This window comes from Mycetomoellerius zeteki, unplaced genomic scaffold (assembly GCF_001594055.1).
Source record: "Mycetomoellerius zeteki isolate Tzet28-1 unplaced genomic scaffold, Tzet1.0 scaffold135, whole genome shotgun sequence".
NCBI classification, from domain to species: domain Eukaryota; kingdom Metazoa; phylum Arthropoda; class Insecta; order Hymenoptera; family Formicidae; genus Mycetomoellerius; species Mycetomoellerius zeteki.
Window position 1 is genome coordinate 3815259 of NW_017256287.1, and position 26918 is coordinate 3842176.

Here is a 26918-nt window from a genome sequence, read left to right on the forward strand (position 1 = left end):
GTGTGTGTGTGTGTGTGTGTGTGTGTGTGTGTGTGTGTGTGTGTATCGGGAACACAAATACAATATTTTATTTATATATAAAACCCTCGAGATCTTTCCGGGAGAAAAGGTGGAAAGTTTGCGCTCCTCGTTCCTTGCCTTTTTTAATCCGATTTAGTGTGTCCCGTTCTTCGTCTTGTAGAAGGAATTTTTCCTGCGCCAAGATTGCTCGCTCATTGATTCAATTAATGGACATATACGGACGTGCGGGGCGCGTCAACATTTAAAAAAAAAAGTCGTAATCTCTAATATTTTTTTTTCTTTTCTTATTTGACGAGCCCCCAAAAGCGAACGATTTAAAAAATAATCAATAAATGCGATAATCACCGAAATATAATTCAATAAATTAAGGATAAGCATTAATATCGATTCATTAATACGAATTAAATCACTACGCTAATCTAGACGGTTCACTTTGCAATCAGGTCAAATTGCATGCACTTGCAGTTTTGCCTTCGCGAATGCATCGATTAAATTTAAACGCGCGTGCTTCGGTTAGGTAACTACTTTCAAACGAGTGCAATAAAGTAAGCAAGCGATTGAAAAAGAATCTTGTTAAAGCAGAATAGCTAAACTCTATGATGTGCTGATCGGTGATGGAGTAAAATTGAAGAGGAATATAAATTCTCTGTGATAAGTGTTGATATGCTCTACGTTAACAAAAACAGTAGAATTTTGCATAAAGAGGAATATATAAATATTAATGTCAGAGAAACACTTAAAAGTCTGCATTTTTTTTACTTAAAGCTTTTTTATTATTCAAATTTAGTAAGAGATCCATCAAATCAATATAGCTGTGATACAAAAATCATCTTTCGATAAAAAGAGACTTTATCTTTCAGTAAAAGTTTTAGTCTACGTTCAATGAAATTTACACGCATATATTCAAAATTCAAGATTCTTGCTTTCATTATAACTGCATTTTTTAATGTAATCGTACAACGAAATAATGTTTTGTAGAATAAAACGTTATAATATAATATAATTTATACTGTATTATAATGTAATACATTTGCATATTATTAAAAAGCAGGGTTGGTAAAGACTAATATTTTTTTTTTTAAATAAAACATATTGTGTTTCTTTTTAAATGTGTTTTTAAGGCTTCAAATATGCTTTAAACAATACTATAAAAAAATATATTTAAAACATATTAAAAACATTAATTAAGCATGTTTTAAACTGTTTAAAACACGTTTAAAACATGTTTTTTTTATCAATCCTGTTAAAAAGTCAACATAGTAATGAGAAACTTATCGTGCAAAACAATTTATGACTGTAACACCTAACTTTAAACGTTTTCAAAGAAATTATGCGTTGTGTTATATGTTAATTATACGTAAAAAATGATATAAATCTTATGCAATTAAAGGTGCCTCAACATAATTCGCAAATGTTGCAGAATCACAGAATGATGATCACCGCACGCAAGTTACACGCAGATGAAAACCAACTGCACGCAATAAAAAAAAAACAAATGTAAATTTTCATTCTGCGTTTGCGAATTACGTTTTGCGATTTGCGAATTATGTAGAGACTCTTTTAGAAAACGGTACATGAAAAATAATAAATGGAAATCGAGAGGAAGAAAAAGGAGAAAACGAGAAGAGGAAAAAAAGAAAAAACTAGCACGCCAGGTTTTAGCTATGCAGCTGTGCAAGAATATATAATTTGTATTCTTTTTTCTATTTTATTTCCAACTGACCTGCAACGTATATTGTCCGTGAGGCTGCCCATGATGATGATGCCTCTGATAATGTTGCTGTTGGTGTTGCGGGTCGTGCTGATAACACTCCTGCTGGTATTGCTGCGACGGCACGGGCTTCAGAACGTGATTGGCTCGTTTCTCTGGGACGAATTGCTGACTCGTACGATCCATCGTATCCACTGCCAAACGTGGATCCTCTATCATAGCGTTGGAAGCCTTTGTACTATATGGAAATGGTCGATATCATCCCGGTTTCGTTTCATTAGATGCTTTGTGTACCCTATGCGATACGCAAAGCAATGCCTTTCGGATAATCCCTTTAAAGGGTTCCTTAGTTCATTCAGCTTGAAAAGAAATTAAATCCTAAGAACCTACGCAATAGCTAAGGAGATTAGATAATTTATTCGTTTTGTCACAGTGCGAAGTATTCTTTAGAAGAAAGGTTTTGCTTTGAGAACAAGACAATCTTATAAATATTCTTCCTTTATCTTGGATGTTATTTAATAGATTTATGCGTTTTGACAAATAAATAATATTTAATTAATTATCTTTTTTGCTTTCTATATTCTTATAAATCGAGCGTTATTTATTTATTCAGAATGTTATACAAGACTTATGAGATTTAAAAAAATGTATCTTTCTTTTTGAAACAGAAATCCCGTATTCCTGCGTATGCAAATTCGTAGATATTCTAACATGGTTCTGGTCAAATGTACATACACAATATTGGAGCATCGCGCGTGATCCACGGCGCCGTCTACTCGCCTATAAATCATCGCGCAATGTAATATCGTGTGCTTACCAATGCACTTGCTGCAGTGCCGGTACTGTGTTTCTGGCTACACAGCATCTATCCGAACGTAGGAAACAAACGAATCCCATTATCAATACCGAGAGTACCGTGAATCCGGCCACCGCGCCGATAACAAGCGGGATCTGAGGACAAAGAAAGATATTCTATATACGCGTTCTTCGTACGCCAAAATATCTCCCACCAATATTGATAGAGATAGATTATAGTAATTTCTTCGCATATGTCAATTATATAGAAATATAAAATTCGACAACTTCTTTCATAGATTGTACATTCACTTCAAGTTGAATCGACAAAGAACTCGACAAAGAATTTTTCTTGACGTGTGAATACTTTTCCTGGTTTGTCTACGAAAAGAGCTTACGTTTTAGATGACGTTAGAAGTCTCGGAAAGAATAGTACGTAAAACGTTATGTCTGCAACGTTTACCTGGCCGGGCTCATCGACTTTCAACATGAGTGCTCGTCTGTCACTGCCACGATCGTTCTCCACGATAACATGATACAGCCTTTGATCCTCTTTCACTGTACTTGTCAACTCTAAGATCGCTATATAACAATCTTCCGAAGCCAACGGCTCCAGATCAAGCGCGCGATAGCGCGGTTCCAGAACCTCCCCTGTCAATAAGAACAATTCCATACATATCTCAATAACATGTATTTATTCTTCATTTCCATTTCTACGAATAACTGAAAGAAAATTTCGCAAAATAATGAACATAATACGCATCATATATAAGTAATACTGGGAAGTAAGAGAAAATGAGTGCAAATTGTAACAATCAAATCGACGAAGCTACTATTAAAACAATAACTAAGAGAAATAATAAATTAATATTAATAAATATAAAAATAATTTTATAAACAAATGGTGTGAGGTATAAAAGTTCTATTCTAAAATATTTTACAGAACTTTCGAAAGTGTAAGCGCGTTAAGAGAGACTAATTAATCGATTTGGTATCTCGAATGAGTGCAAAAAATTTACGGTATCCGGCGTGAGAGAGCATCAATTTGGGCCTCGCGAAAATTGAACGGATGTCTCAAGACCGAAGCGATCTCGTAGCTCGAATTACGGGCGAGTGATCAATTAACCAAGGGGGTAATTGCGAATAGCGGTGGGATCGTCAATAAAGTACCCAGCATGGAGTGCCAATTATGTTGGGAAGCATTGAAAAAATTGTGTACGAAAGAGCAACCCCGAGCAGTAAAGCTTGAGTACTCTTTCCGCTGATTCAACGAAGGTGAAGGGAAGTTTAACGGGGCTCCAATTTCACCGAATAAAAAAGAAGAAGGCAAAAGCGAAGGGAGCGTTAATAACTACGGCCGTTTGTACTACTCGTTTGTAGTATTCGAAACAAAAACCAAAGTAAAGTTTACACATTAATGGTTCGTTGAGCGAGGTGACGGACGTTTCGTTTCACGGGAAACGCATAACGAAGAGGCAGACGCGTAACGAAGGAGGACTTGTTGGAAAAAGTTGGTGGTCGAGGCGAAAGTCAAAGTGGAATAAAGTAAGGTCGAGTCAGCCCGACGTCGCTGCCGTAACAATTTTAGTACGTGAACAATGTGCTTCGAAAGTGGTATCTCTTTCGTACACACGTTGCCCATGTTTCTCGTGTTTACTGACACGTTTACAAGGATAAAGAGCATAGATGCGGCTATCATTTGCGGGTAACTCGAGCAGTGAGCGATCTAGAGCGCCATTGTATTGCGAAGATACAAAGCGACCGAGAGATCAATGTTCCCTTAAATTCTAATAGAAAGTTTCTGCGAATTAAACTAGTTCTCTTAGCTCTTTCTCTTCTGAACGACGTTTTTTGTCATTTACTATAATATCACAAACGCACCTATCGTTTTATAATAATCTTTAATAATCGTCTTTATTTTACGTCGATAAAGATTAAATAATTTTTTCGTGTACTTATACAAAAAGAATTATTTTGCTAAAGTATATAAAATTCAGTTAAATACAGACCTGAAAATAATTTTATTGCACCATTAAAATAATTATGTAGGAATTTCAAGCATGATGAGTAATGTTGCAAAAAGTTTTGACATTCTAGCAACAAGTTTGAGCGTTCTACATAATTATCTTATAGTCTGATATAAAATTATTTTCAAACCTACATCTAGTTAAATTTTTAAATATTGCAAAACCAACTTTTTGTGTACAGTGTATATTAATAGATTCGATATAATTTGTGACAATCTTCTCTGTATTCGTCTAACAAGTTTTTAGCGATAATTTTAATTTATTTGTATACTTTTAAAATCCTTTTATACGGAAAAAGAAAGATTTTGCTGGAGTATCTAAAAATTTAGTTAAATTCAGATCTAAAAATAATTTACTGTATTATATCAAACTAATTATGTAGGATGCTCAAGCTGGTTGCTAAAACGTCAAAACTTTGTTTGTAGCATTGTTTATTATGTGTGAGATTCCCACGTAATTATTCTGATGGTCCATCAAAATTATTTTCAAATATCTACCTATTTAGATATATAACTGTCTACCTAAACTTTTAGGTACTTCAACAAAATCGTTCTTTCCGTGTATTCTTTACAAAGTATTTTAAATTACAGAAAATCCTTATGTCAGACGACGTTGACGATGTCGAAATAAGAGGAAAGTATTCAATTAATCAGATTACATACATTCTTCTGTTCGTACGAAAATATCTTAAGAAAAAGAATTTTAGCTGTACTATCCGCTCTTATCGATTACCTCTGTTATTTACCCCATGATGCGAAACTTATAACAGAACACGTACGTGAACGCAGGAGGCAAAAAGCCAAAGTAAAGACGAAATCGAATACTTCTTGTGATAGTTTGAGGCAAGCAGTCTCTAACCGGCGTGCAGTCTGGTGCTGCCCCATTCCCAGGCCACGAGCCGCGGCTTCGGGTCGGAGCACAGTCTGATCTCTAATCTGGCCGGGCTACCCTCCGTCGTCACGACGACAAACTTCTCTGTGATAGTCGGCTTCACCACCTGCGACACATGTTTAACGTCCTTTGAATGGAAAGTTCGTTGCTGAGACCTCCCTTCTCCTCTTTCGCAGTCATCAAATGGCGAACGTGAATATCGCGAGTTACTTTCTATTCGGACTTTCACGGTGGTGCACAACTGTCGTTTCATGGGCAAAACTTCGTAGAGAGCGGCTTTAAATCAAAACTAATCAAACATGATACGAATTATATTAGGTAACTAAATATATAAAAATATACTCTATATATAAATAATCGATATGCAGACGGATACAGCGATGATTCATCAAAAGTGCGGAAATGCATGCAGCAAAAATCGAAACATTGTAGATGGACCGTGGCAATTATTTTTTTTTCGTTAACGTACCGGAATCTGTGAAAGAGATATTATCAAGAAATATGATAGATGATTCAATAAAAAAAAAGTTCAATTTAGATATGAATGATACGTGACTAAGCATCAAAAATACGAAAGTGAACGATATGTATTTCACGAACAAAAACTGTAAATCATTTTCGGTCGTGAAAGAAACTTATGATTTATGATGCGTATATTATAACTCAATTCATTGTCATTCTGTGTGCGTAGCGAGATAAAAACATTATCATACGGATACATTTTTCACATTATGATACGTTGAGATAATTCATACTCATTTATGCAGAGCATCGCAATTTCAAAACCACATCTCATATATCGTTGAAATGTATACGCAAATGTAATTCATCATTTTTATGATATTTGTATTGGCAACGCTTGTCACGTTTTCGTACATATCGCAGTCATAATTAAAATATTGATTTGATTACATGGTATCGACATTTCAATTGATTTCGAGGCAGCATGCCTATGAAATAAATCGTATAATAAAATTTTTCCAATTGCTTCTTTTGCGTGATATTCGACTCCCGAGTCGAACATGTAATATAAAATAGCTTTATGCGTACGCAACGTTGAAATCAATTTGAACGAGATATTAATAGCGTTGTCGAATTTTAATAGATGAAATGGTTTCATATTAAATGAAATGGAAATCAAATCTTTGTGCAGCCAGTAACCTGCATTAAGTTGCGTGCATTTTGCTATCAGGCAAATTCAATAAAAAAAGTGCCGCGATATATTAAAATTGAGTTTTTTTTCGTTAACAGCCAGATAATTAGCTATTGGATTCGGTCATTGATCAGAATCAAATTACGAAGGTCTGTAATATCACTAATTGGAATATAATTTAATCTCTGTTGTATGCAGTTCTAGTTATACTGTGTTTACAAATTTTACTTGCAATATGAGTTTCTGAATATATATGTAACTAAATATGTATACATATATATATAAAACATGTGCATAAAATACCGAATACATAATATATGTAAAGAATTGAGTAACATCAGACAATTTCTATGATAAATCAAATACAATTGAAATTTATTTGAAAATTCATTTTAACATGTACGTGTATTTATTCTAGATTGTTATGTACAAAAGCATTGAAATGACCTTTTCAATTAATTGCAGCTATGGTTATTTTTATGTGAACAAAATAAAAACATGTCTGTACCTATACGGTATTGAGGCGCTCTTTTGAAGGAAACAACGCGGTTCGTTACAAATAACGAAGATATTGATTTTTTTGTATTATTTACTCTATACAATAAAACTTGATGATGCAATGTACGCGCATTGTTGGTGATTGAAAAAGAGAATGAAAGATATTGTTATTAAAAAATGTGTTTGAAGTTGAATACACGGATATACTCAATATATCGCAATAAACATATCCTAATAACAGAATTTATTGGCATAAAATATTGGCTAAATATATTTCCAATTTATACCAATATTTAATCAATATTTAGCTAATAAATTATGCTAGTCGGATATATCATAAAAATAATTTCTAAATATATTGTTTTATCATAATTATTAGAGCAATATATTATTCGCTTTGCGACAAATGGATAAATAAATAATACGTGTTATAAAATCTCCATCGCACAAGAGTTAACTTTTAACTAAGACGGAAAATAATTTACTTAACAATAATGTGTAGGGTTGTAAGTTTTAATTTGCTTGTCAAGTTGTGTTCGTTTCATTAAACATTAAATCATTCTATAATCTCCTTTTTTTTGCGCGAATTTATCCACGTTGGCGCATACTATCTCAGCTCCTTAGTATATCGTGTTTTTCACGAAATAATGAAGCAGAACGAGGTTGATGTACTGGAGCAACATTTCTTCTTCGTTACAAACTACATTCTCTACTCATTTTTTTTCCTGCACCGATATTACATCCGGATAGTCGAAGTTGAACGACGGACTTTAGGCGAAGTATTCACGAGGATATTCCGTTACCGCGCTCACGAAAGATATTCAATGATCCCTGGATTCCGTAAAGTAATGAAGCGATATTTTTTCGCGACGCGTCCGCCGGAAACGCTATTCGTCAACGTCGGATCCTCCTGGTAATTCTGATTTGCAGCGAAACTTTTTCAACGTTCCGCCGCGACGATGCGTCGTCTTACCCGTGGAGCGCCAACCACTTGCAGGGACACAGGGTCGCTTTTAACTTCTCTGACGTTGCCATTGATCTTGTTGGAGGCGAGACATATGTATTGACCCTGTTGCTCATACGTCACGTTCGTCAGGATCAATCGCTGCCCCGTTCCACATTCCAACGGCATGCGGCCGTCCGTGAATATCTGTGCCCATCTGCACACGCATCACCGCACATCGGAAATTTGCAAATTAAAGACACTTCCAAATGCCACGGCGGAAGTATAAGCTAATGAAAAAAATATAAAAATAAAAGAAGGAAATTAATAGTTAACACAATTTTTGCTCTAAGCTACATATCAGATGTTAGACTCTTGTAAACTAAAATATAATCTAAGAAAGCGAATTAAAATTAAGTGGAAAATTAAAAATAACGATATAATAATTAAAAGAAAGATGCTTATCAATTTTGATACGTAATTAAATTTATTCTTAATTTGATGTAATTTTACAATCAAAGCAGACCATTTTAAGACCATTTGCTTTTTAAATGAAAACTCTCAAAGTTAGAAAAATCAGCTATCAATATGAGTAAATACAAAAAAATTATAAAAGTAAAAATAAAATAATTGACATAAATCACCTGTACTCGGCTGGCGGCATCGCATCAGCGTGACATTCGAAGGATGCACCAGAATATAACAACGCAGTTGTTAATCGGTCCGGACCGACTGCGCTAATCGTCGGTGGATCTATAAAAAATCAATTTATTCTGAAACTGAATAAAAGTTATTTTGTATAATAGTTTTTATTAATTTTTATTCCATATATCTTTTAAAGTTATTACGTGAATATTCACACACACACACACATACACGCGCGCGCGCGTGTGTGTGTGTGTGTGTGTGTGTGATTCAAAATATAGAAGATAAAATTACAACATATTATTTAGTGAAAATTCTCATATATCACAAAAATTATGGCCAAAAGTCGCAAAAATTTTGAAATGCATCGAAATGAACCTGACAGATTAAGAATCGCAAAGTGACAGTGGTACACGTACAGTTTACCGACACCTGTACTGAGACCGGACTGCTCTCGCCTTCGATGTTTGACGCCTCACAGAGGTAAACAGCCGCGTGATTTCTGTAAATTGGGGAGAACATGAGGGTTTCTCCGATACTAGCCACTTCCGTCACCCCAGGACTCTTGGTTTTCCTCCAGAGGATCGAAGCTGGCGGATTAGCGTCAGCGAGACATCGGATTTCTAACTGATCGCGGCCCTCCTCGAGCTGGCCAGTTGGGACGCCGACTAATCTCGTCTCCGGCGCGTCTAAATTCATGCGAAATGCTCAGTTAATCACGAGAACTCTAATCCCTCGTGCCGCACTGAATACAGTACACATATCAGTATTATTGTAATACACATCATTGTTTATGTCATTCAAGTCATTGTTCATCTGCATATAACGCAGAATTCAGGAAACAATCTTCATTTATTTAATTATAGAAATCGTACAATGCATTGATTAAGATAAAATCTCTTGAAACAAATGTCTGTTTTAATTTAAAAAGGTGATTATCAGGATTATCTTCTATTTTTATCTATTTTTTATTATTAATTTATTGTTTAAAATTTCGCCAATACCTAATATATTATATTTGCCTTTGAAAATTTCGATTAGAGATGAAGAGACTGTATATATATATATATGCATATAATTGGGACTTAACTTTTAACGTTAAATATCTTGAATATTATTTAATGATATTAACTAATAATGTGATAATATGTTATGCGACTGTTTTTTTTTTTTTTTTTGGAGAATACGCTCATTATCTTCGGTGGATCCATATAAAAAGCAAGAGTAAAACCTACCGTATCGATTTTAACGAGACGAAAATTACGTATAATTATCCGCGGAAGAGCCCTTTCATATTCATGTCACTTAGTAAACAAGAGGAATTTAACGTAAATGTGGTCGGGAAACCGGGTCCTGTCACCACTATCAGCTTTAATCACACTGGAATCACCAGTCGCGATGTGCGGGAGACCGTGAAAGATAAACATCAGATACAGAAAACGAACGTCGTAATAAAGTTTTTAGATTAAACCACTCATTAATGAGCTCTTAGTTGAAAGCAGGATTCACATTCACAATCAAATGCATTTATTGCTTTGAAATAAGATTCCAACTTTACCTTGTCAATATTAAATATTAAATTTCATTCGACTGTACGCATGTGAGAACACAACCAATAGAAATAAATCTAGCTATGTGAATTTATATACTACTTTACTTATCAAGTATTTATCAATTTTACTTGTCAGTAGTTTTTTGTGATCTATTCGTCGATTGACTGAAAATAAAAAAATAAAATATATAAGTTTCCTACTTTCATATATTATTATTTCTTTTTAACCCTTTAAGTTACAGCGTAATATATATGTTACACCTTTTGGCTCTTCTTTTCTAGACTATATTTCGAGAAGATTTCACCAAAATTAATGATTCTTTTTTCATTATTCACTGTATTAATACTTAATTTCGACTTCTATGTACTGACTTTTCCATTTTGTTTGTATTTTTTTTGTTATAAACATTTTAACGTGAAAAAAACGCTTTTTTTAGGTTAAAAAATTCATTTGTGAAAAAGAAGCCCCTGGAACATACTCATTTTTTGAGTTATATTTATGTTTTTGAGGTCGCTGATTACGAATATGCATTCGATTTGTTTTACAATTTTTATTTCAATATTCTTACGTTTGTTTTATAAATTGTATATATTTCGAAATTTTTTTATAAATTGTATTTCAATTTTTTATAAATTCAATGGTTGGATTTATATTCAGTCATCACTTCAGAAAATCCTTATTTACGGATTTTTCAGGATGAAATACGAATTGTAGTGAAAATCAAGAATTAATTTGCTTTTTAAGCCGCCATATTGTGTTCGCCATCTTGGATTTCAATTTTTTAGGATCTAATAAAAGATTTGATTTCAGCGACTTCAAAACCTATAATTCTATACAGAGATTTTAGTCTTCTCCTTTAATTGCGTGACTCAAAGGGTTAAGCGATCTGTTCATCGATTGGCCGGAGAGATAAAAAAAATTTGAAATAAAAATGTGTATAAAAACTAAATGTTTCCTACTTTTAAATATTACTTTATTTTTGTTAATGTAATTGTTCGTTTAAAAAAGCAACTGGCAAATTATACTAGACAAAGATAGGTCGTCATGCAAGATAGATATTCTGGTTTAAGAAGAAATTAAATTACGTGAACGCGGTCAATTGTGTCATTGTTTCCCCGATGGACCAAGCAAAGTGGAAACACTGCGTTGACTTTGGTTTCACGTATAACTGATGGTACCTGGTGGACACGATGGAAAAAGCGTGTGTCCGGGTCACGCGGTAATTACCTTCTTCGAATAATTAATTAATCACCGTGAGCGATGAATTTCGCGAAATATACTGTGAGCAAGAACGTATTGCCGCTGTGCAACTGGTTTTACTATTAATTTGTACATAATCGAAATAGCATGCACACTTTACGTTATACGAATCGCCATCTATTATTGTGCTTGTTGTTTGATTCCTTACCAGATGTAATCGACTAAAGAGCTCCTCACTTTACGTCTAAAAAATATACAATGAGAGAGAATAATCGTTATTATTGCTCTCGGAATGTTTATAATTTCACATTTTTTCACATTGCAAAAGCATTGTTTAAATGCATCGCGTTCATGTGTTTGTACCACGTATAAATTTTTTGTATTACGCGACATACATGTAATGCAACGAATAATTCTTCGCAGATTGTAATTTCGGCATACTTGATGATGCACGAGCTGTAATTTCGGTTGATTTTGATGGGAAACTAGCACAGTTACGGCATCCTATTCACTGAGTGATGATGTAATTCATGTTTATTTACTCGATATTTATTTAATTTACGGCCGGTATAAACCGGAGCCAATTTTCATCAGCGAGCCTGCTCACTTCTGGTTTCCATATTCATGTAATAGGTCGTCGTTGCGGCCATTAAAAATGTTAAACGCTGTTACGTTTAATGAATAACATTATAGCGTATGCAACGAGATGAGCCACAAACATAAAACCGAGTTAATCCACGTCACTTTGAGAGTTAACATGACATATATATAATAATAAAGCCATATATATATGTACATATATATTCATACATGCCATTATTATTGTATATATAAATCGTAAAAACATATCAATCCTTAAAGCAACGCGGATTAACTTGGTTTTATGTTTATAGTTCATTTCGTTGCATATACTATAATGTTATTTATTAACGTTTAACATTTATATACATATACATATGTATATGTGTGTGTGTGTGTGTGTGTGTGTACATATATTATAATTTTATATTTATCATATATTTCAATAAAATCGTACAATATTGTGTTTCTATAAAAAATGTACTAATTTTGACTTTTTAAAAAATTTAAATTACGTTGTTTGTATATTACGGACATATGCATATAGGTAATTATAATTCATAGAGGTTGCAATTTTCTAAACATTTACGCATACACGTCGCTTCTATTACTATAACAGAATGCAATTAACGCATTTCCCTCTATGTGGATTTCCCTTTCAATATAAGATTATATTTGTTCAGCCAAAATGCAATTAATTAATTAATTAATTAATTAAAGTTTTGATATGGAAGATTATCGATAGATGAGTTAATTATGACAAGCATTCATAATTGAAATTGAATAGAATATAAAGAGAAATACCTGCACAAGATAAAACAAAGGAAAGCTTTTGAAAATGCATGTATAATGAATTTCTTATAAATTCATATGTTTTACTATCTTCTTTTCACGCAATCATGTAGATTTAATTTGAATTTAATAAAGCTTATTTAATTTAATTGAATTTAGTAACTTTAGTAAACGCGAGTTTGCGTAACTGCTCGTTATGCTCGTTGCATTTTCATGAAAACAAAGTACGCGAGATGCGAAACGGAAGAAGATTATAGCGCGAATAATGTGAATCAATGTGAATTAAACATAAGATTTCGTTTTAAAAACTTACATTAGATTTAAAAAGCACTTGATATCAAATATTACAAAAAATTATGACAAAATTAAAATTATATATACTTCCATAAAAATTTTCTAATAGAAAACAAAATTTTCTATCATTAATTTATAATTATATTTATAATTAAATATATAGTTATCATAAATTTATAATTAAAAGTAAGAAAATCTATCATTAAAAATAAGATTAAGATAATAAAATACTCTGTTAATTATTAAGACGTTTTAACACAGATTATAGAAAAGTTATAATAAATCAAGTCTTTTTGCTAAAAAGTTTTTCTAAAATCTTATTTTAAATTTATTAAGAACCGTGACTGTTAAGATCGACACTGCTTTAAGACACATAGATCATCCAAACAAGCAATTTGGCACAAAATGCATTTTTGTTAACGAGTCTCATAATTTTTACCGTTCCGCAATTCACTTTTTCGATCGCTTGTGAAATTTATCGAATTGTTCTAGGTGTGAAGGGAAAGAATCGGGAGAAGGAAACATGAAGGATGAAAAAGTCAGCCGGCAAACGCACTGGTGCCTGAATCGAGTCACCATTTTCGTTTAGGCGCGGATAGCCAGCGCAGCTGTTCATTTCACGTAACAGCGATCCCGAAATACGCACGAGAGAACAGTCGCTGACCCATCCAGAATTTTAGCTGCTCTCTCTTTCTCTCTCTTTCTCCCTATTATCTTTTATTTCATACCGATCGCGTTCAATACGTTCTTTTTTTTATCCAACTTAGCGCACGTAAAAGTTTCTTTTCTGCATGTTCCGCAAGAAAGAACAGCGTATTTAAGAGCGAATGTATTGAAAAACTACTTTTTTATAAGTACTCTAAATTTTATAAGTTACTGTAAAAACTGAAACAAAAAATAGTCTCCTTTAATTTAAACATATCTTTTTTTTTTATTTAAAATGAAAAATAAAATGTATTGAACTCGCCTACATCTTTCATCAAATATGGAAATTTTTAGATTTTATCAATCTTTTTGCTTTTGTAATTTTTACTATGCCATTAATTTATTTTCGTTGGCTATAATCTAGAAGGCTAAAGGCACGTTTATTAAACTACTAACAGAATTAAACGCAGCGTATTATAGAAATCAAACGTTTGTCGAATGTTTATGGAAATGAAGTATTCAGATTCGAGTACTCTGCAAAAATTATGCGCGGCATCTGGATCTAGTAATACCTCTGCAGATATTGGTAGGATAATTTTATCGAGGAATTTCTGAAGAGTTTTTCCCTAAACTCGATTACCCGATGTGTACTCTGCGCATTTTAGCGCGCCGTGCCGAAATATCGATCATTCGAAAAATCTTTTATTCAGTCAGAGGGCCTGATGTTATTTCCATATCCTCGCCCGCGTCGTTGTTTGAAGTTTACTCAAGAAACGACCGAGAGTTACGCGCGAGCAAGTAACGCTCGCTCGTAAGCCAGATGCGCGCTGGGACACACCGCATCATGCTGGATTTATGCATCACGGAATCGTTGCGTGAGAGGATTTTGCGAGGAGCATTTTTCTAACAAATTCTGCGCTATGTCAAGTAAGTTTTTCTGACCATTTCTGTTGAAAAGAGAGAAAATGTAAGTTATCAAAATAAAAATATACAATATGAAAAAAGATAAAAATTAAAAGCATAATTTGTAATGGAATTAATAATTTCATTCCGTGTAATTCGGAAAATAAATAAATTACAACGAAAACAGAAAAACGTCGATTAAAAATTATAACTTAAAATTTTTTCAATCCTCTCCCATTTTGATATTTTTATTCAGTTATTTCAATCTTCGTATTTTTCTGCCGTTCTTTTTTTCATAAATGCGGATTGAATTATGTAACTGGTGTAATCAAATTAATTTGATCATAATGATAAATATTATGAAAACAAAAAAATAATGTTTTTTTTTATTTCCGTAATGGGTACCAAAGTAGTATAGGGGAGATCGAGGCTAAGTGGGCACCTTTTTTTCAATTGCAATTTTCAGTAACAAAATAAACAATTTTGTCAAATGATTATTAGTGTTTTATAGAGTGATTATAAGACTACAAGATAGCAATAAAAAATTTTGGTGTTTGCAACTTCATTTCATTGTTGGTAAAGAAGACACACGAGATGCTATCTACGATATAAATTGGGAACTCATAAGATATATTTTTGCCACTCAAAATTCAAATGCCAGCTTAGCAAATTCCCTACATATGACATAGAAAACAAAAAAAAACTTACGCGTTTCGTTCTCATTTTTTTTCTGTAAAAGCGCTTGCACTATTAAAGGCACTATTAATCCAATTATAGAATAGTTTACAAGTAGTTTAAAAATGACAATCCGAACAATGGTTACAGTAAGGAAGAACGATGATCGTGATACAGCTATTTCTCGTAGCTATTTCTGATAGCTTTCAAAAAGTAAAGCCGCGATTCGAATGGATCAACGAGTGCCCGCTCGGCCATATTTCGGCTGGTTCTTCCTTGGATAAACTTCAAACGGCTCTGCTTTTACGAAATGAAAGCGAATGGATGAGACAAAAACGTTAAAGTTAGGAAATACACGATGGACAACCTTTGTGATGAATAAAATTCGATAAAATCCAACGATCAAATTTATTTTACTGTAAAGTTTTAAACATTATAAAATTTCGAGTATATCAAATTAGAAAATTTTTCTAATGGACACGTATGTCTCTTATCAAGTATATATGTAGTGAGAGTTCGTTAAGCAGACAGTAATTTTTGCAGCGTAGGATTACTATTTGTGCAACAAAAATTAATGAAATAATTACGAAAAAGAAGCTTTTTTGGTCTCACAGCTTCCATTATTAGAATCATATAGGAACTGTTTCAAGCTCCAAACACGCTAATCGAAATATAGGCGAGTTCCTGATCCATTCGCGTTGGTTGCGCTTTCTAAAAATTGCATCGACAAAATGCATCTCTCTCGTTAGCGAGGATAAATCTCTCAGTTCGCGATCGAACTAACATTGGCACGGAATAAATCGGTGCTCTGAGGCGAACTTTTCAATTTGCACTGAAAAGTCCCGCCCGGCTAATGCACGTAATCAATACAATTGGCGTGCGTACGTATACACAAACACGTGTATCCCGGATAAGCAAATATATGAGCGGATAGATACACAAGATGTCCCCAAGAGGGCCGCGACGGGATTCGAGATCGAATTTGCGGTGGGAATTATAAATTACACGGCCGTAGAGCTCGAAATTGGATCGAGGCGAACGAGGAGAAGGGGAAATGATGTTCTTGGAGGTAATATTAGGAATGGTAACTGGCGAATCAATTTTTGACGCCACGTGCATGATCGAAATTGCACACCTCGATGAAGCGCGTCGAATACGTTCAACAGCCGCAAGCGACTGGTGTATTTAAGACCGCAACAACTGTAACAAAGTTATTTAGTGCGTCGACATTCATAAATCATTATAAACATTTTAATTCAAACGATATTATATAATTTTACGTGCAGCTTTTTTCATTTATTATAGAAACAAATAAGATTTCTTCTCAAAAGTTAACATAAATTGCTATAATATTAATTTAAATGATTTTCTTTATCATATAATAGCAGTATTATCTGCATGCTTGAGCATTAACGGTAAATATAAATATTTGTTGATACGCGTATCACGTATTTATCAGCTTCAATAATTTATTTACAATGGAACTTTACGCAAAAGAGCGAGAACCTTTTAACCCCCGTAGCGCGAGGTAAAGCATACATATTCGCCATACTTTTTCAACTGCCAAATTAATTCGCGGGGAAAGATGAAGCGGATACGAGAACCAAATGCAATCTGGTCAACGTATTAATTACCTGATACGATCCTATCGAAAATGTTTGCTAATTAATGTTACATAACATTCGATTTAATAGCCGATTTGATTTCAAAATTCGTGTATATATTCTACATACAGGCCATATTCTATACGAATTTTGAAATCAAATCGGCTATTCGCTAGCAAACCGGGATTCGCTAGCAAACTGCGAAGTTATTAAATTTACGAATCGTACATTTTTGATACGCGGTTAGATTTTTATAATACATTTACTACTTATTTTAGTTAGAATATTTCTTATTATGTATTAAAAGTGACATAATAATTACAATATTAGCGAAAAGACTTTTAACGGTTTGTAGCTTCTCAATTAATTATGTATATCATCAGACTAATGAACGGATCACATACGAGCGATAATTACCTCATAAAGTTATCGCAATATTGATGCACAAGATTGGTGTGATGATTCAAAGGCTGCGTTATTAGCAATAATCTTATTTAAATCAACCGTGATTTGATTGCAGCCATACATACAATGTGCTGGCCGAAGTTAAAATCAATACTCATTTGGCTGCTGTCCGCTGCAGCGTAGTTTCGCAAAAAGCGTTAAAATCTGCCTGAATGTTTAGCCGGGCATCGAATTGTCGATAAGGTTGAAACGCATGACATTACGATGTACTGATTTGAGGGAGATTGATGAGAGAGAAAGAGAGAGAAAGAAAAAAGGGTGGAGAGAGGGAGAGAGAGAGGGAGAGGGAAATATGTAGTTTCCTGCCGTGTATATACATCTGCATGTGTGCGTGAGAATGTGCAGCCGGTTAAATCAGTGTATTGTTGGGGATGGTCGGAGATGCGAAACAGTTTGAGGTCAGTGTGTTACACGGACATGTTGCGGTACAGTGACTTTTTTGCTGAACCAAACCCTACAATTTGTGCGAGAAATGTACGTTGCTCGTACTTTCCTAATCCTTTTATTAAATGCATTTTTGCATCGATATATTATTAATACGATAAAAATATCGATGCTCTTTCAACTGAACTTTATCGTATTAAAGATATGGCTGAGCGCACATCTTTCTTTAATTTCTAACAGCATAATGGATTTTTCTTGTTTTGAAATGTATTGATTCCGTATATTGCACATTATATTATCCTATACTAAATATATTATATCAACTATTAGATATTATGCTAAAATAAGTACGAAATGTATTTAAATAAGAAATAGAATATCAAAAATAGCAGATTGAGAGAAATTACTTTAATGATTTTATAATTGTAACAACTCTAATTGGAATATCTTCGACTCAGATTGCATTTTATATCCTTTATTTAATTTATTATTAGTAACTAGATTATTTCTCTTTAAAAAGAGAATATTTGTAAATGTAGTAAATAATCATGATTGATTTCTTAAGCAATTGTAAATTTAGATGAAAAGTGCGAGAATAAAAATAATATGATTCAAATGCGCTAATTCAAAATTAAGAATATATATTTGTTGTATATACATGTATCTATGCGCCATATTGATCATTTTTAAAAGTCAGATTAAATGAGAAAATCGTAACGATTTTCTGTCGATCACCTTCGATAATACAGCATTATTATTAAATATCGGATTTATTTTCCATGAAACAGTTCTATAAATAGAACTCGATGTAGTAAACAAAACGCATTACATCAATTATGCGAGTTAAATGTAACAGCAAGCAACGCTGCTGGAGATTTGTTTGAAAGTTTTTCATTATGGCTAGAAATATATTTCTACGCGTGCAGGTGGCGGCTGAGAAGGAAGGGAAGTTTCAGGGTCGTATATTTTCTCCCTTCTTCTGCCGTTTCCATTATGCATACAACATACTTGATGACCGGCAGGGCTATATAAAAAAAAAAGAAGAAAGGCGCAACCTTAATCTCGGCCTACCCCTTCGTTCTTCTTTGCACATTTTACTTCGAGGTCTTCTTCAAAAAAAGCAACTTTTTTCGCGAATATAGACAAGAATAATCATACGTTTTGTCTTACATTAAAAAAGTGTTTACTATAGCGACGTATTCTTGAAATTTAATGCGTACCGCTTCGCGTAATCAATATTTATGTCCTTTTAAATAGGATAATAGAGAATAATGGGAATGAAAACTATTTAACACAAAACTGTCACAGTTTAATACAAGCGAATATTCGATAGAATATTCGAATTCGATAGAATTCATTGCGATTATGTATTATTATCTCTTCAAATTGTCAGATACAGATATCAAAACCATAATAATTATTAATTACAGTATATATAATGCGCACCTTATTATACTTTCATTCTGTATTGTTTCATGACAGATAAGAATTTTCTATCCATGCGTATTTCCTCCCGTTTTCAGACGTATATTTTCAGATTAGTGATGCCCATTAAGAAGATTTAATAAGCTGTTATAATCCGCTGAGACAACGATTCTTGTCATCGTTCATAATCAATTACAAACTCGTCTGGATTCAGGCACAAACTTTACGAACGGCGAAGGATTAAACTATCCTACCAGAGTTCTATTTTCTCGGGGAGGAAGACGAGTTCATTGAACCGAGTTTATTAAAGAGTTTGCTTATTATTTCATACGTCACTGGATATTTACAGCGCAAGCATATAAGCCGTATTTTGACATACGACGTTTATTTGCATTAGCAAGACATTTATCTTAATGATAATTATAAATTTTAGAAAAAGAAGTTAATTAATTTCTATTTACTTACTAAAGACAATTGACAATTATTTTATAACAATGATATAATCTCATTTTTTTTTTAAAGACGATCTAAAAATGTAAACTTGAAATTCCATAATATTAGAAGAAAGTCCCCTATTATGAGATAACCCTATAATAAAAGTCTAATATGAGATAACAATGTTTTTACTAAACTAATAAATGCTATCTGTAATTCCACCATGAATTTATTGCTCTTAAGTTAAAAACTATTTGATGGAAAATGCATTATTGGATAGTACCTGTAGTGGTTGTAAAAAAAGATTAAAAAATTTAGATGTCTTCAAGTTTTATTGGGATGAATCTTTGAATCTTGTTTATTATTTAATGAGTAAATATCTGTCAATAAATTCTTCATGTTATTTTTCTATTAATACGATCTTACTTAGAGATATGGAATATGTTGAATTGCTTAATTACAAAAGTTAGATTTTATGATCACATAAAACCGTAAGGCGTGGAACTCGTAATATGAGACACTCAGGGTACTTCTAATACGAAGTAATTTATGCTTCTATGTCCGAGTGACAATCGTTGCTGAAGTATGAATGTTATTGTGCAGTAATAAAAAGGATAATCGAAATGAACATCGAATGCCTGTTTCTGCGATACTTTGTTCCAACTAAAAACAATGAATCGCTCATTTTGCGCGCACATTGGTTGTTTGTACTTTAGAAACATTAAATAAAGTTTTTTAATTGCAATATTGTACTTTGTGCTTTATTATCGAATCTCGGAGTATCTCATATTATGAGCAGACTTTTTTTTGACTTTGCGATTTGCTCACTTTTTACATTTCTTTAATTTTCAGAAAAAGTAGTATTTCAAATTGAATTTTACATAACAGTATCTTAAAGCTTATTAAATTTCTTTTAAAATGACCTATCATTTTTTTTAATTCTGCTCATACATTTCCAGCATTTACCCAAAATGAACACGGTATCTCATAATAGGGATCTTTCCTCTATAAATATAAACTTTTATCTCCTGTTATATTTTCGCATCAATCTAGATCGCCATTATTATTCCTTTTTCTTATCATTAACTTTTATTTTACTGTCCTCCTCTTTTAATAATTCTTGCATTTGCATATTTCCGAGAATCTGATGAGTTCCTTCTTCGCAATCTTATGAGAAAATCGCGTCTACTTACAGCGCACGTCGAATCTCACTTCGGTGCTAGACGACATGGTGGGATTGGCATACGCCGGATGAATAGCGACGCATCTGATCGGCTGCCCGTAACGTGATCGCTCGGCCAGAATCTCGCAAACACTGTAGGTTGCCCAAGTGCGCGGATTATCTATCTCGGTTGAGTTTACCTGGGGCCGCAACGTCCTCATCTCAGTCTCGCCCACGTACCTGCATATCGCCCCGAAAATTTGCATTTCCAATGGTTGTTCTGAAACAACTCTTACTCGCTCCCCTTCAACACCCTCCTCTCCTCGTCATCTTCCTCTTCGGGCTCGCTCCATCTCGCACACGTTCCCCGCCCGCGCCGTTTCGTTGCCGTACTCCTACCTGACCCTCTCACTCTCCCGTCTTGTTTCTCAACCTTCCTCAAAGCTCATTGTCGCGGATTATTCAGAACTCTGCTCTTCGGGAGTCTTGCAGTTTCGCGGACTTCAACTATATATAACGGCGGTACTCTCATGAATTAAGCCTCTCAGTGCTCAGTTATTATAGTACGAAGGATAATATAGAAGTGTAATATGAAAACATGAATTCGTATCTCGTAAACAGAAAAGAGCAAATTATTATATTCACAATGTCGTATATTAAATTTATCTCGGATGTTGTCTGCAATTTATGTAACAATTATCACGATAACTATCTCGTTTGTCGACAATTGTCTTTTTATAGAAACTCAATACTCGCCGTCGATTGCACATCGGTCTGTCTTGGTCTCTCAGTTCAGCCATAATTAAAACGTTTATGCATACACATATTCTGCGCGTGTGTCAATTAAGATAATTCCCAGTGAGTAAGTGGGTAAGCGAGAGCAACTGAGGGCTGACAGAGCAGAACGGTCGCCTTGTCAAGGGACCTCGTCTGCAATTTGAAACGCGACCCGAAGCTCTGCGGACACTGTCCTGCTAACCGAAAATTGCAAGGTTTAAAGCCGAGAGAGATTGCGTGCTTCTCTCTCTCTCTCTTTCTCTCTCTTCTACCACGGCTCTTGTTTTTGTTCCGCCTTAAAACTATTAAATCCCGCTTCCGCGCGAGCTTTTTCCATCCTTTCAGAGGGACCGTCGCGCAATGTCGGGATTCAAGAAAAACCAGACCAAGAATTTTACCGTTCGCTCATCCCTTGCGTGAGACTCCCTTTTCAATGTTTTCCTGTCGCACGAAATACATCGTGTAGCTCCTTAATTTCGCCCGGGCACGATGCAGAATAGATCATGATTATTCATGAGGCGCGTGTTCTACTATCGACAGCGTCCTCGATGCATTACGTGGAATCTTCGAGCAACGGGAACAAGCGCTCCGACGATGGCCGAAGAAGAGGCGCGCCGATGGTAGAAGACGCCTTGGAATCGATAGTAACGTATATTTTGATTACCTAGGACAACCCGTTCAATCACGGAGCCCGAAAAGCCTCCAATGAAAAAAAATCACGGTGAAGAGCAGATTTTTATTGTTAAAAGAGAGAAAAGAAATATTCAATAAAATAAATGTTTAAGTAGCGAAATAACTCGAAAAATTACAATTTCAATAATAAGTTAAATACGATCGAGACTGTTATAAATATCCGATATTTTTATGTAAATTAAAAAAATATATCTTTCATTTATATGAACTGTGCTCAGTTTATCGGAATTGAAACGGAATTATGAACTTAAGTAGAAATAATACCATAAATTAAATTAATCGTTAATTTAATAATGATACTAATAAGAATAATAAGCGTTTTAAAACTACAAAGAATTTAAAATGTTGCCCCAAGCAGGGTTCGAATTTAGACTTCCCGACTATCCACAGTGTGTCTTTTCCCATTCGATTAATGAGGCATGTGATAATATTAATCGTAATAACCAATATGTATTAAGGGATAATGTTACAATTTCGCAATTTCAATTAGAGCTACGTGATTATTAGTTCCAGCAAAATTGAAATGTTACATCACGCTCGTATTCCCTCGTTTAAAAATTAAATGCAAATGCGATTCAGCGATATCCTGTACCATGTGTTTATCTTCTTCTCCTTATTACCGATACATTCCATTTAACCTGTAAGCTCCATAAATTGTCGAATAATTACATTCGCAACTGGGAGGGCAAACGAACGGAAGGAAATGCAACGACGAAGACGAGGAGCGAGCCGAGGAGCGAGCGAGACACGCGAAGCGAGAGATCGCGCGTGCCAAGCAAGGGGGTCGGTGGCGCGCAAGTTAAGTAGTAGGAATCTACGTGCAACAATTACGAACCATTTAATTAGAGGCGAAGGATTCCCATACCGCGCTCTGCAAGTGAGCGTAGCGATCTCACCTGCTCGGGCTGTCACGTTGCTGCCGGGGAGAATTAGACGGTCGGCGTACTCTATCTGCGGTCGCTGAGGGCTGACTGGAATGAGAAAATTAACACGGATTAATCCCGCTGTATGCCATCGCTCGCGCAGTCAGGGTGATGGCATATCCATCTGGCCCGCGAAAATATTATAAATATCCTTTTAATCTTAGATAAAATTGAAAAGAATGATCTTAACTCTGCTGGTTTGTTCGGGTCTGCTTGACCCAAAATTTATTTTCTTACTAATATTTTATTTAGAAAGTTTTTTCTCTGATACCTGATGACTCCGTTTGTTAATATAAGATCTCTTTCTGTCAAAGTTTTAATTTTTTTATTTTTTAGGGCTTTTTTATCATATTGACCCAAATAATATAATCGTATTGTATATTGTGTGAACAGATCAGCAGAGTTAAAATATTAATAAGTGAAAATTAGACCAATAAGTTAATAAATTAAATAAAAGAAAGAATTCTATTTTTGGATCAAAATGAATCTTGATGCTTAGTAAATTCATATATAAATTTATAAATTCTTTGCAGTGTTTTAAGATGTTTATTAGAATTAATATTTATTATTATTAAATTAACGATCAATATAAATTGTGATGTCATTTTCAACTTTAGTTTATAATTGCGTCTCAAGTCTGACAAACTGAATCAATAGGCAGTTTATAGAACTTAAATATAATTGTAAATTGACATATAAATATTATTAAGCATCAAGATCAGCTTCGACCGAAAATAGGATTCTTAAAATATTATTAAAACTCCATAATATTGTAGAAAAATATGCTACCATATTACTTCTAGAATGATACTATCATATTATTTATAAATTCACGATATCAATAAATTTAATATTTTATGATCAGATTTTATACAATTTTTTTTATATGCACGATAAAACTGTGCAACATTTTTAAACCTTTTTTATGTTTTGTAATATAAGCCAGGTGATTCTGATAAGTTTTCTCTCGTAGTTTACGATTTCATAATTTAAAATATTCAAACACATGTCAGATTTTTTTAAAGCGGGTTAAAAAGTAAAAAAACGCATTTTAACTATTTTTTAAATTGTTTAAAAAATGGGGCATCATAAAAATTCGGGGAATTAACTTGAATAAAAGTTCGAACTTTAAGATACAATCGTAAAATAAATAAGTAACATGATAACTTTTGTTTGTAGCATAAATTTTTGAGAAGCGAGCATTAATTACATCATCGTATACGTATAAAGTCATCCCATATTGTCTCTCTATGCAGATTAATTGTTTAAAAAACGCCAAATCCTATAATTAAAAATTGTAGTATGTAGATGTAATACATGTAATAGATGCAGATAATTATAATTATATGTATTTACATCACAGTCATAGTGTTAACTCAGTAAACGTATATATTTACTGTAGTCTGCTCAGTGTACACATTTACTAAAGTTAATACACTTTAACTGTGACGTATACATATAATTACATATGTAATATATGTAATGCACATATTACAATATGTAATTATATTGAATACCTCATAATTATTTAACATCAAATCAACTAATCAATTAGATAATTATATTCCTAACATATAGGATTTTGAAAAAAAAATCATTTTCTAAAAAATTCCAATCTGTATAGAGAGATAATACAGCGGACCACATATACACACGCTGTAAATGGTGCGCGCTCTTTAAAAAAACTATGCTATAAAAAATATTGTCATGTGTGTGTGTGTGTGTGTTACTTATCTATCCTTATTTTACGGTTGTAGCTTAAGGTTCAAACTTTCATTCAAGCTAATTCCCAAATATCTATAATGAGGTATCATTTTTTAAACAATTTAAAAAATTACCAAAAATGCATTTCTTTTGCTTTTTAACTGGATTTTTTTCAAAAACTTGAAGTGCTGGAATATTTTTATTACGGATTATTACAGAAAAAAAATCTGTCAAAATGATCCTATCAAAATCATCACACATTATAAAACAAATCTTTGTTGATACATATCGATACATTTAGATTTTATCTTTATAAATATTAATGCACGTGCAAATTGCAATTAGTCATTGCAGACCGTAAGATTAAAAAAAAGGAAACAGAGATTTTCATGCTGGCAAACTATTTTCATGTCGCAGAAATAAATCCTGTCGCTTTATTGCTAATTGTGTCATGGGATTTACCAGGTGAAAATGTAACATAGAGGGAGTCATATGGGTGGTTTTATACAACTAATCAGCGTATACGGTGTAATGTATGATTCCCGGACGAGAGATATTAATCTACTATAATTTTGGTGATAAAAGTACGAAATATATTCGATGAGATAAAATGTAATTCTGAGAGTAACGATAAAATGACAAAGTTTAAAGTACGAAATTACGTGAGTATTTATTGAGTTATGCGAGTTATTGCGCGCGACATGTACTTAACAATCGTGTCAATCATTTCATTAACGAGCGAGTTTCCAAAATCAATTATTTCGTCATTAACGTGAGAAAATGGTTCGAATGAATATGTTTCGGTTCCTTGATTTCGTATCGAATTACCTCGTAATTATTATCTAATAATAAATGCGCGCAATATTATGATCACTATAATACGTATTATATGGTATCTATCTGTACTATATCTATCTAATATATCTTCGATGTAGTTTACCAAATATTTAGAACAATATTGAAAATCGCATAATAAAGCTTATATTATAGAATTAAAATCAAAATTTTTGCTTGCTGGTTAAAAAAGGATTTTTCCTAAAAAATAATTCGCAATAAATTTATGTTCTATTTGTGTATCATAGCACTTACCTCTGACGACCAGCCTCGCTGGTTCGGATGCTAACGCGTCCTGCGTAGTGAAATCACTGGCGGTTACTTGGCATTGCCAAAGTCCGTCATCGAATTCTAACGTGGCTGATCTGACCCATAATGAACAGTCACCGATGTCAGGCGAGCCCACCCACTCGTACTTTTTCAAATGCATACCTATTGGCTAAATATATAAAGAGAAGAATTTCATAAATTATTCCTATTGAGATTTTCTTACATATAATATTATGCTTCATTTCATTTATTACTCTCTCTGATTAAATAAAATCATAATTATATCGCTTGTTATATTAATATTTTATTCAAAAATTAATTAACAGGTCTAATTATTTCTGTAGTAATGTAATAAAATAATTGAAAAATAAATATTTTAATATATACATATGTATAATATTTTATTTCTATGTATTTTCTGATATGATGATAAAGGATCTCTTTTATATAAAATATTTATATAAAATATTTTCCTTATCGGTTTTGCATTTTATACAAAGTTATTATTTATTATTAAAGTTATAAAAAGTATTTACTTTCCCTTAATAGTTTTAACGTAGAGAATGATGAGAAAATCGATTTAAAAGGAATAATCAAATGATTCCATTTATGAGAGTTGAAATACAATATCTCACATGCATCGAGTCATAACGAATAATTTAAAGGATGTCAAAAAAACAAGCTTGCTTATCAAAGCCGTCATATTTATCGAATTCAAAAACATATGCTATATGCTCATATTAGAACAATTGTAATAATGTTCCGCGAGGTTAATAAAAATCTCAATAATTTTTGCTAACAAATTTCCTAGACAATAGTTCACGCACGTCAGCATCTTTCGATCGTTTAATCGGTGAGCTTCTCGTTACCGGAATCCTCTTCCGAGGCGCACCACGTTGCAGCTCTCTGCCATTAGT

At 33.3% G+C, this 26918-nt stretch overlaps 1 protein-coding gene across 1 annotated transcript in view; it reads right to left on the reverse strand.

The window, feature by feature from the left end:
- The window catches only part of LOC108731596 (B-cell receptor CD22), a 29832-nt gene extending 3671 nt beyond the window's left edge, over positions 1-26161 (reverse strand). The window contains exons 1-10 of the mRNA XM_018461991.1: positions 25987-26161; positions 23106-23241; positions 20832-21040; positions 9104-9373; positions 8684-8792; positions 8070-8256; positions 5413-5551; positions 2991-3178; positions 2550-2683; positions 1745-1970 (exon numbers count right to left, since the gene is read on the reverse strand). Of these exons, the coding sequence (XP_018317493.1) occupies positions 1745-1970; positions 2550-2683; positions 2991-3178; positions 5413-5551; positions 8070-8256; positions 8684-8792; positions 9104-9373; positions 20832-21040; positions 23106-23241; positions 25987-26161 (1773 nt within the window). The remainder of the gene's footprint in view (positions 1-1744; positions 1971-2549; positions 2684-2990; positions 3179-5412; positions 5552-8069; positions 8257-8683; positions 8793-9103; positions 9374-20831; positions 21041-23105; positions 23242-25986) is intronic.
- Between the last annotated feature and the right edge of the window lie 757 nt (positions 26162-26918).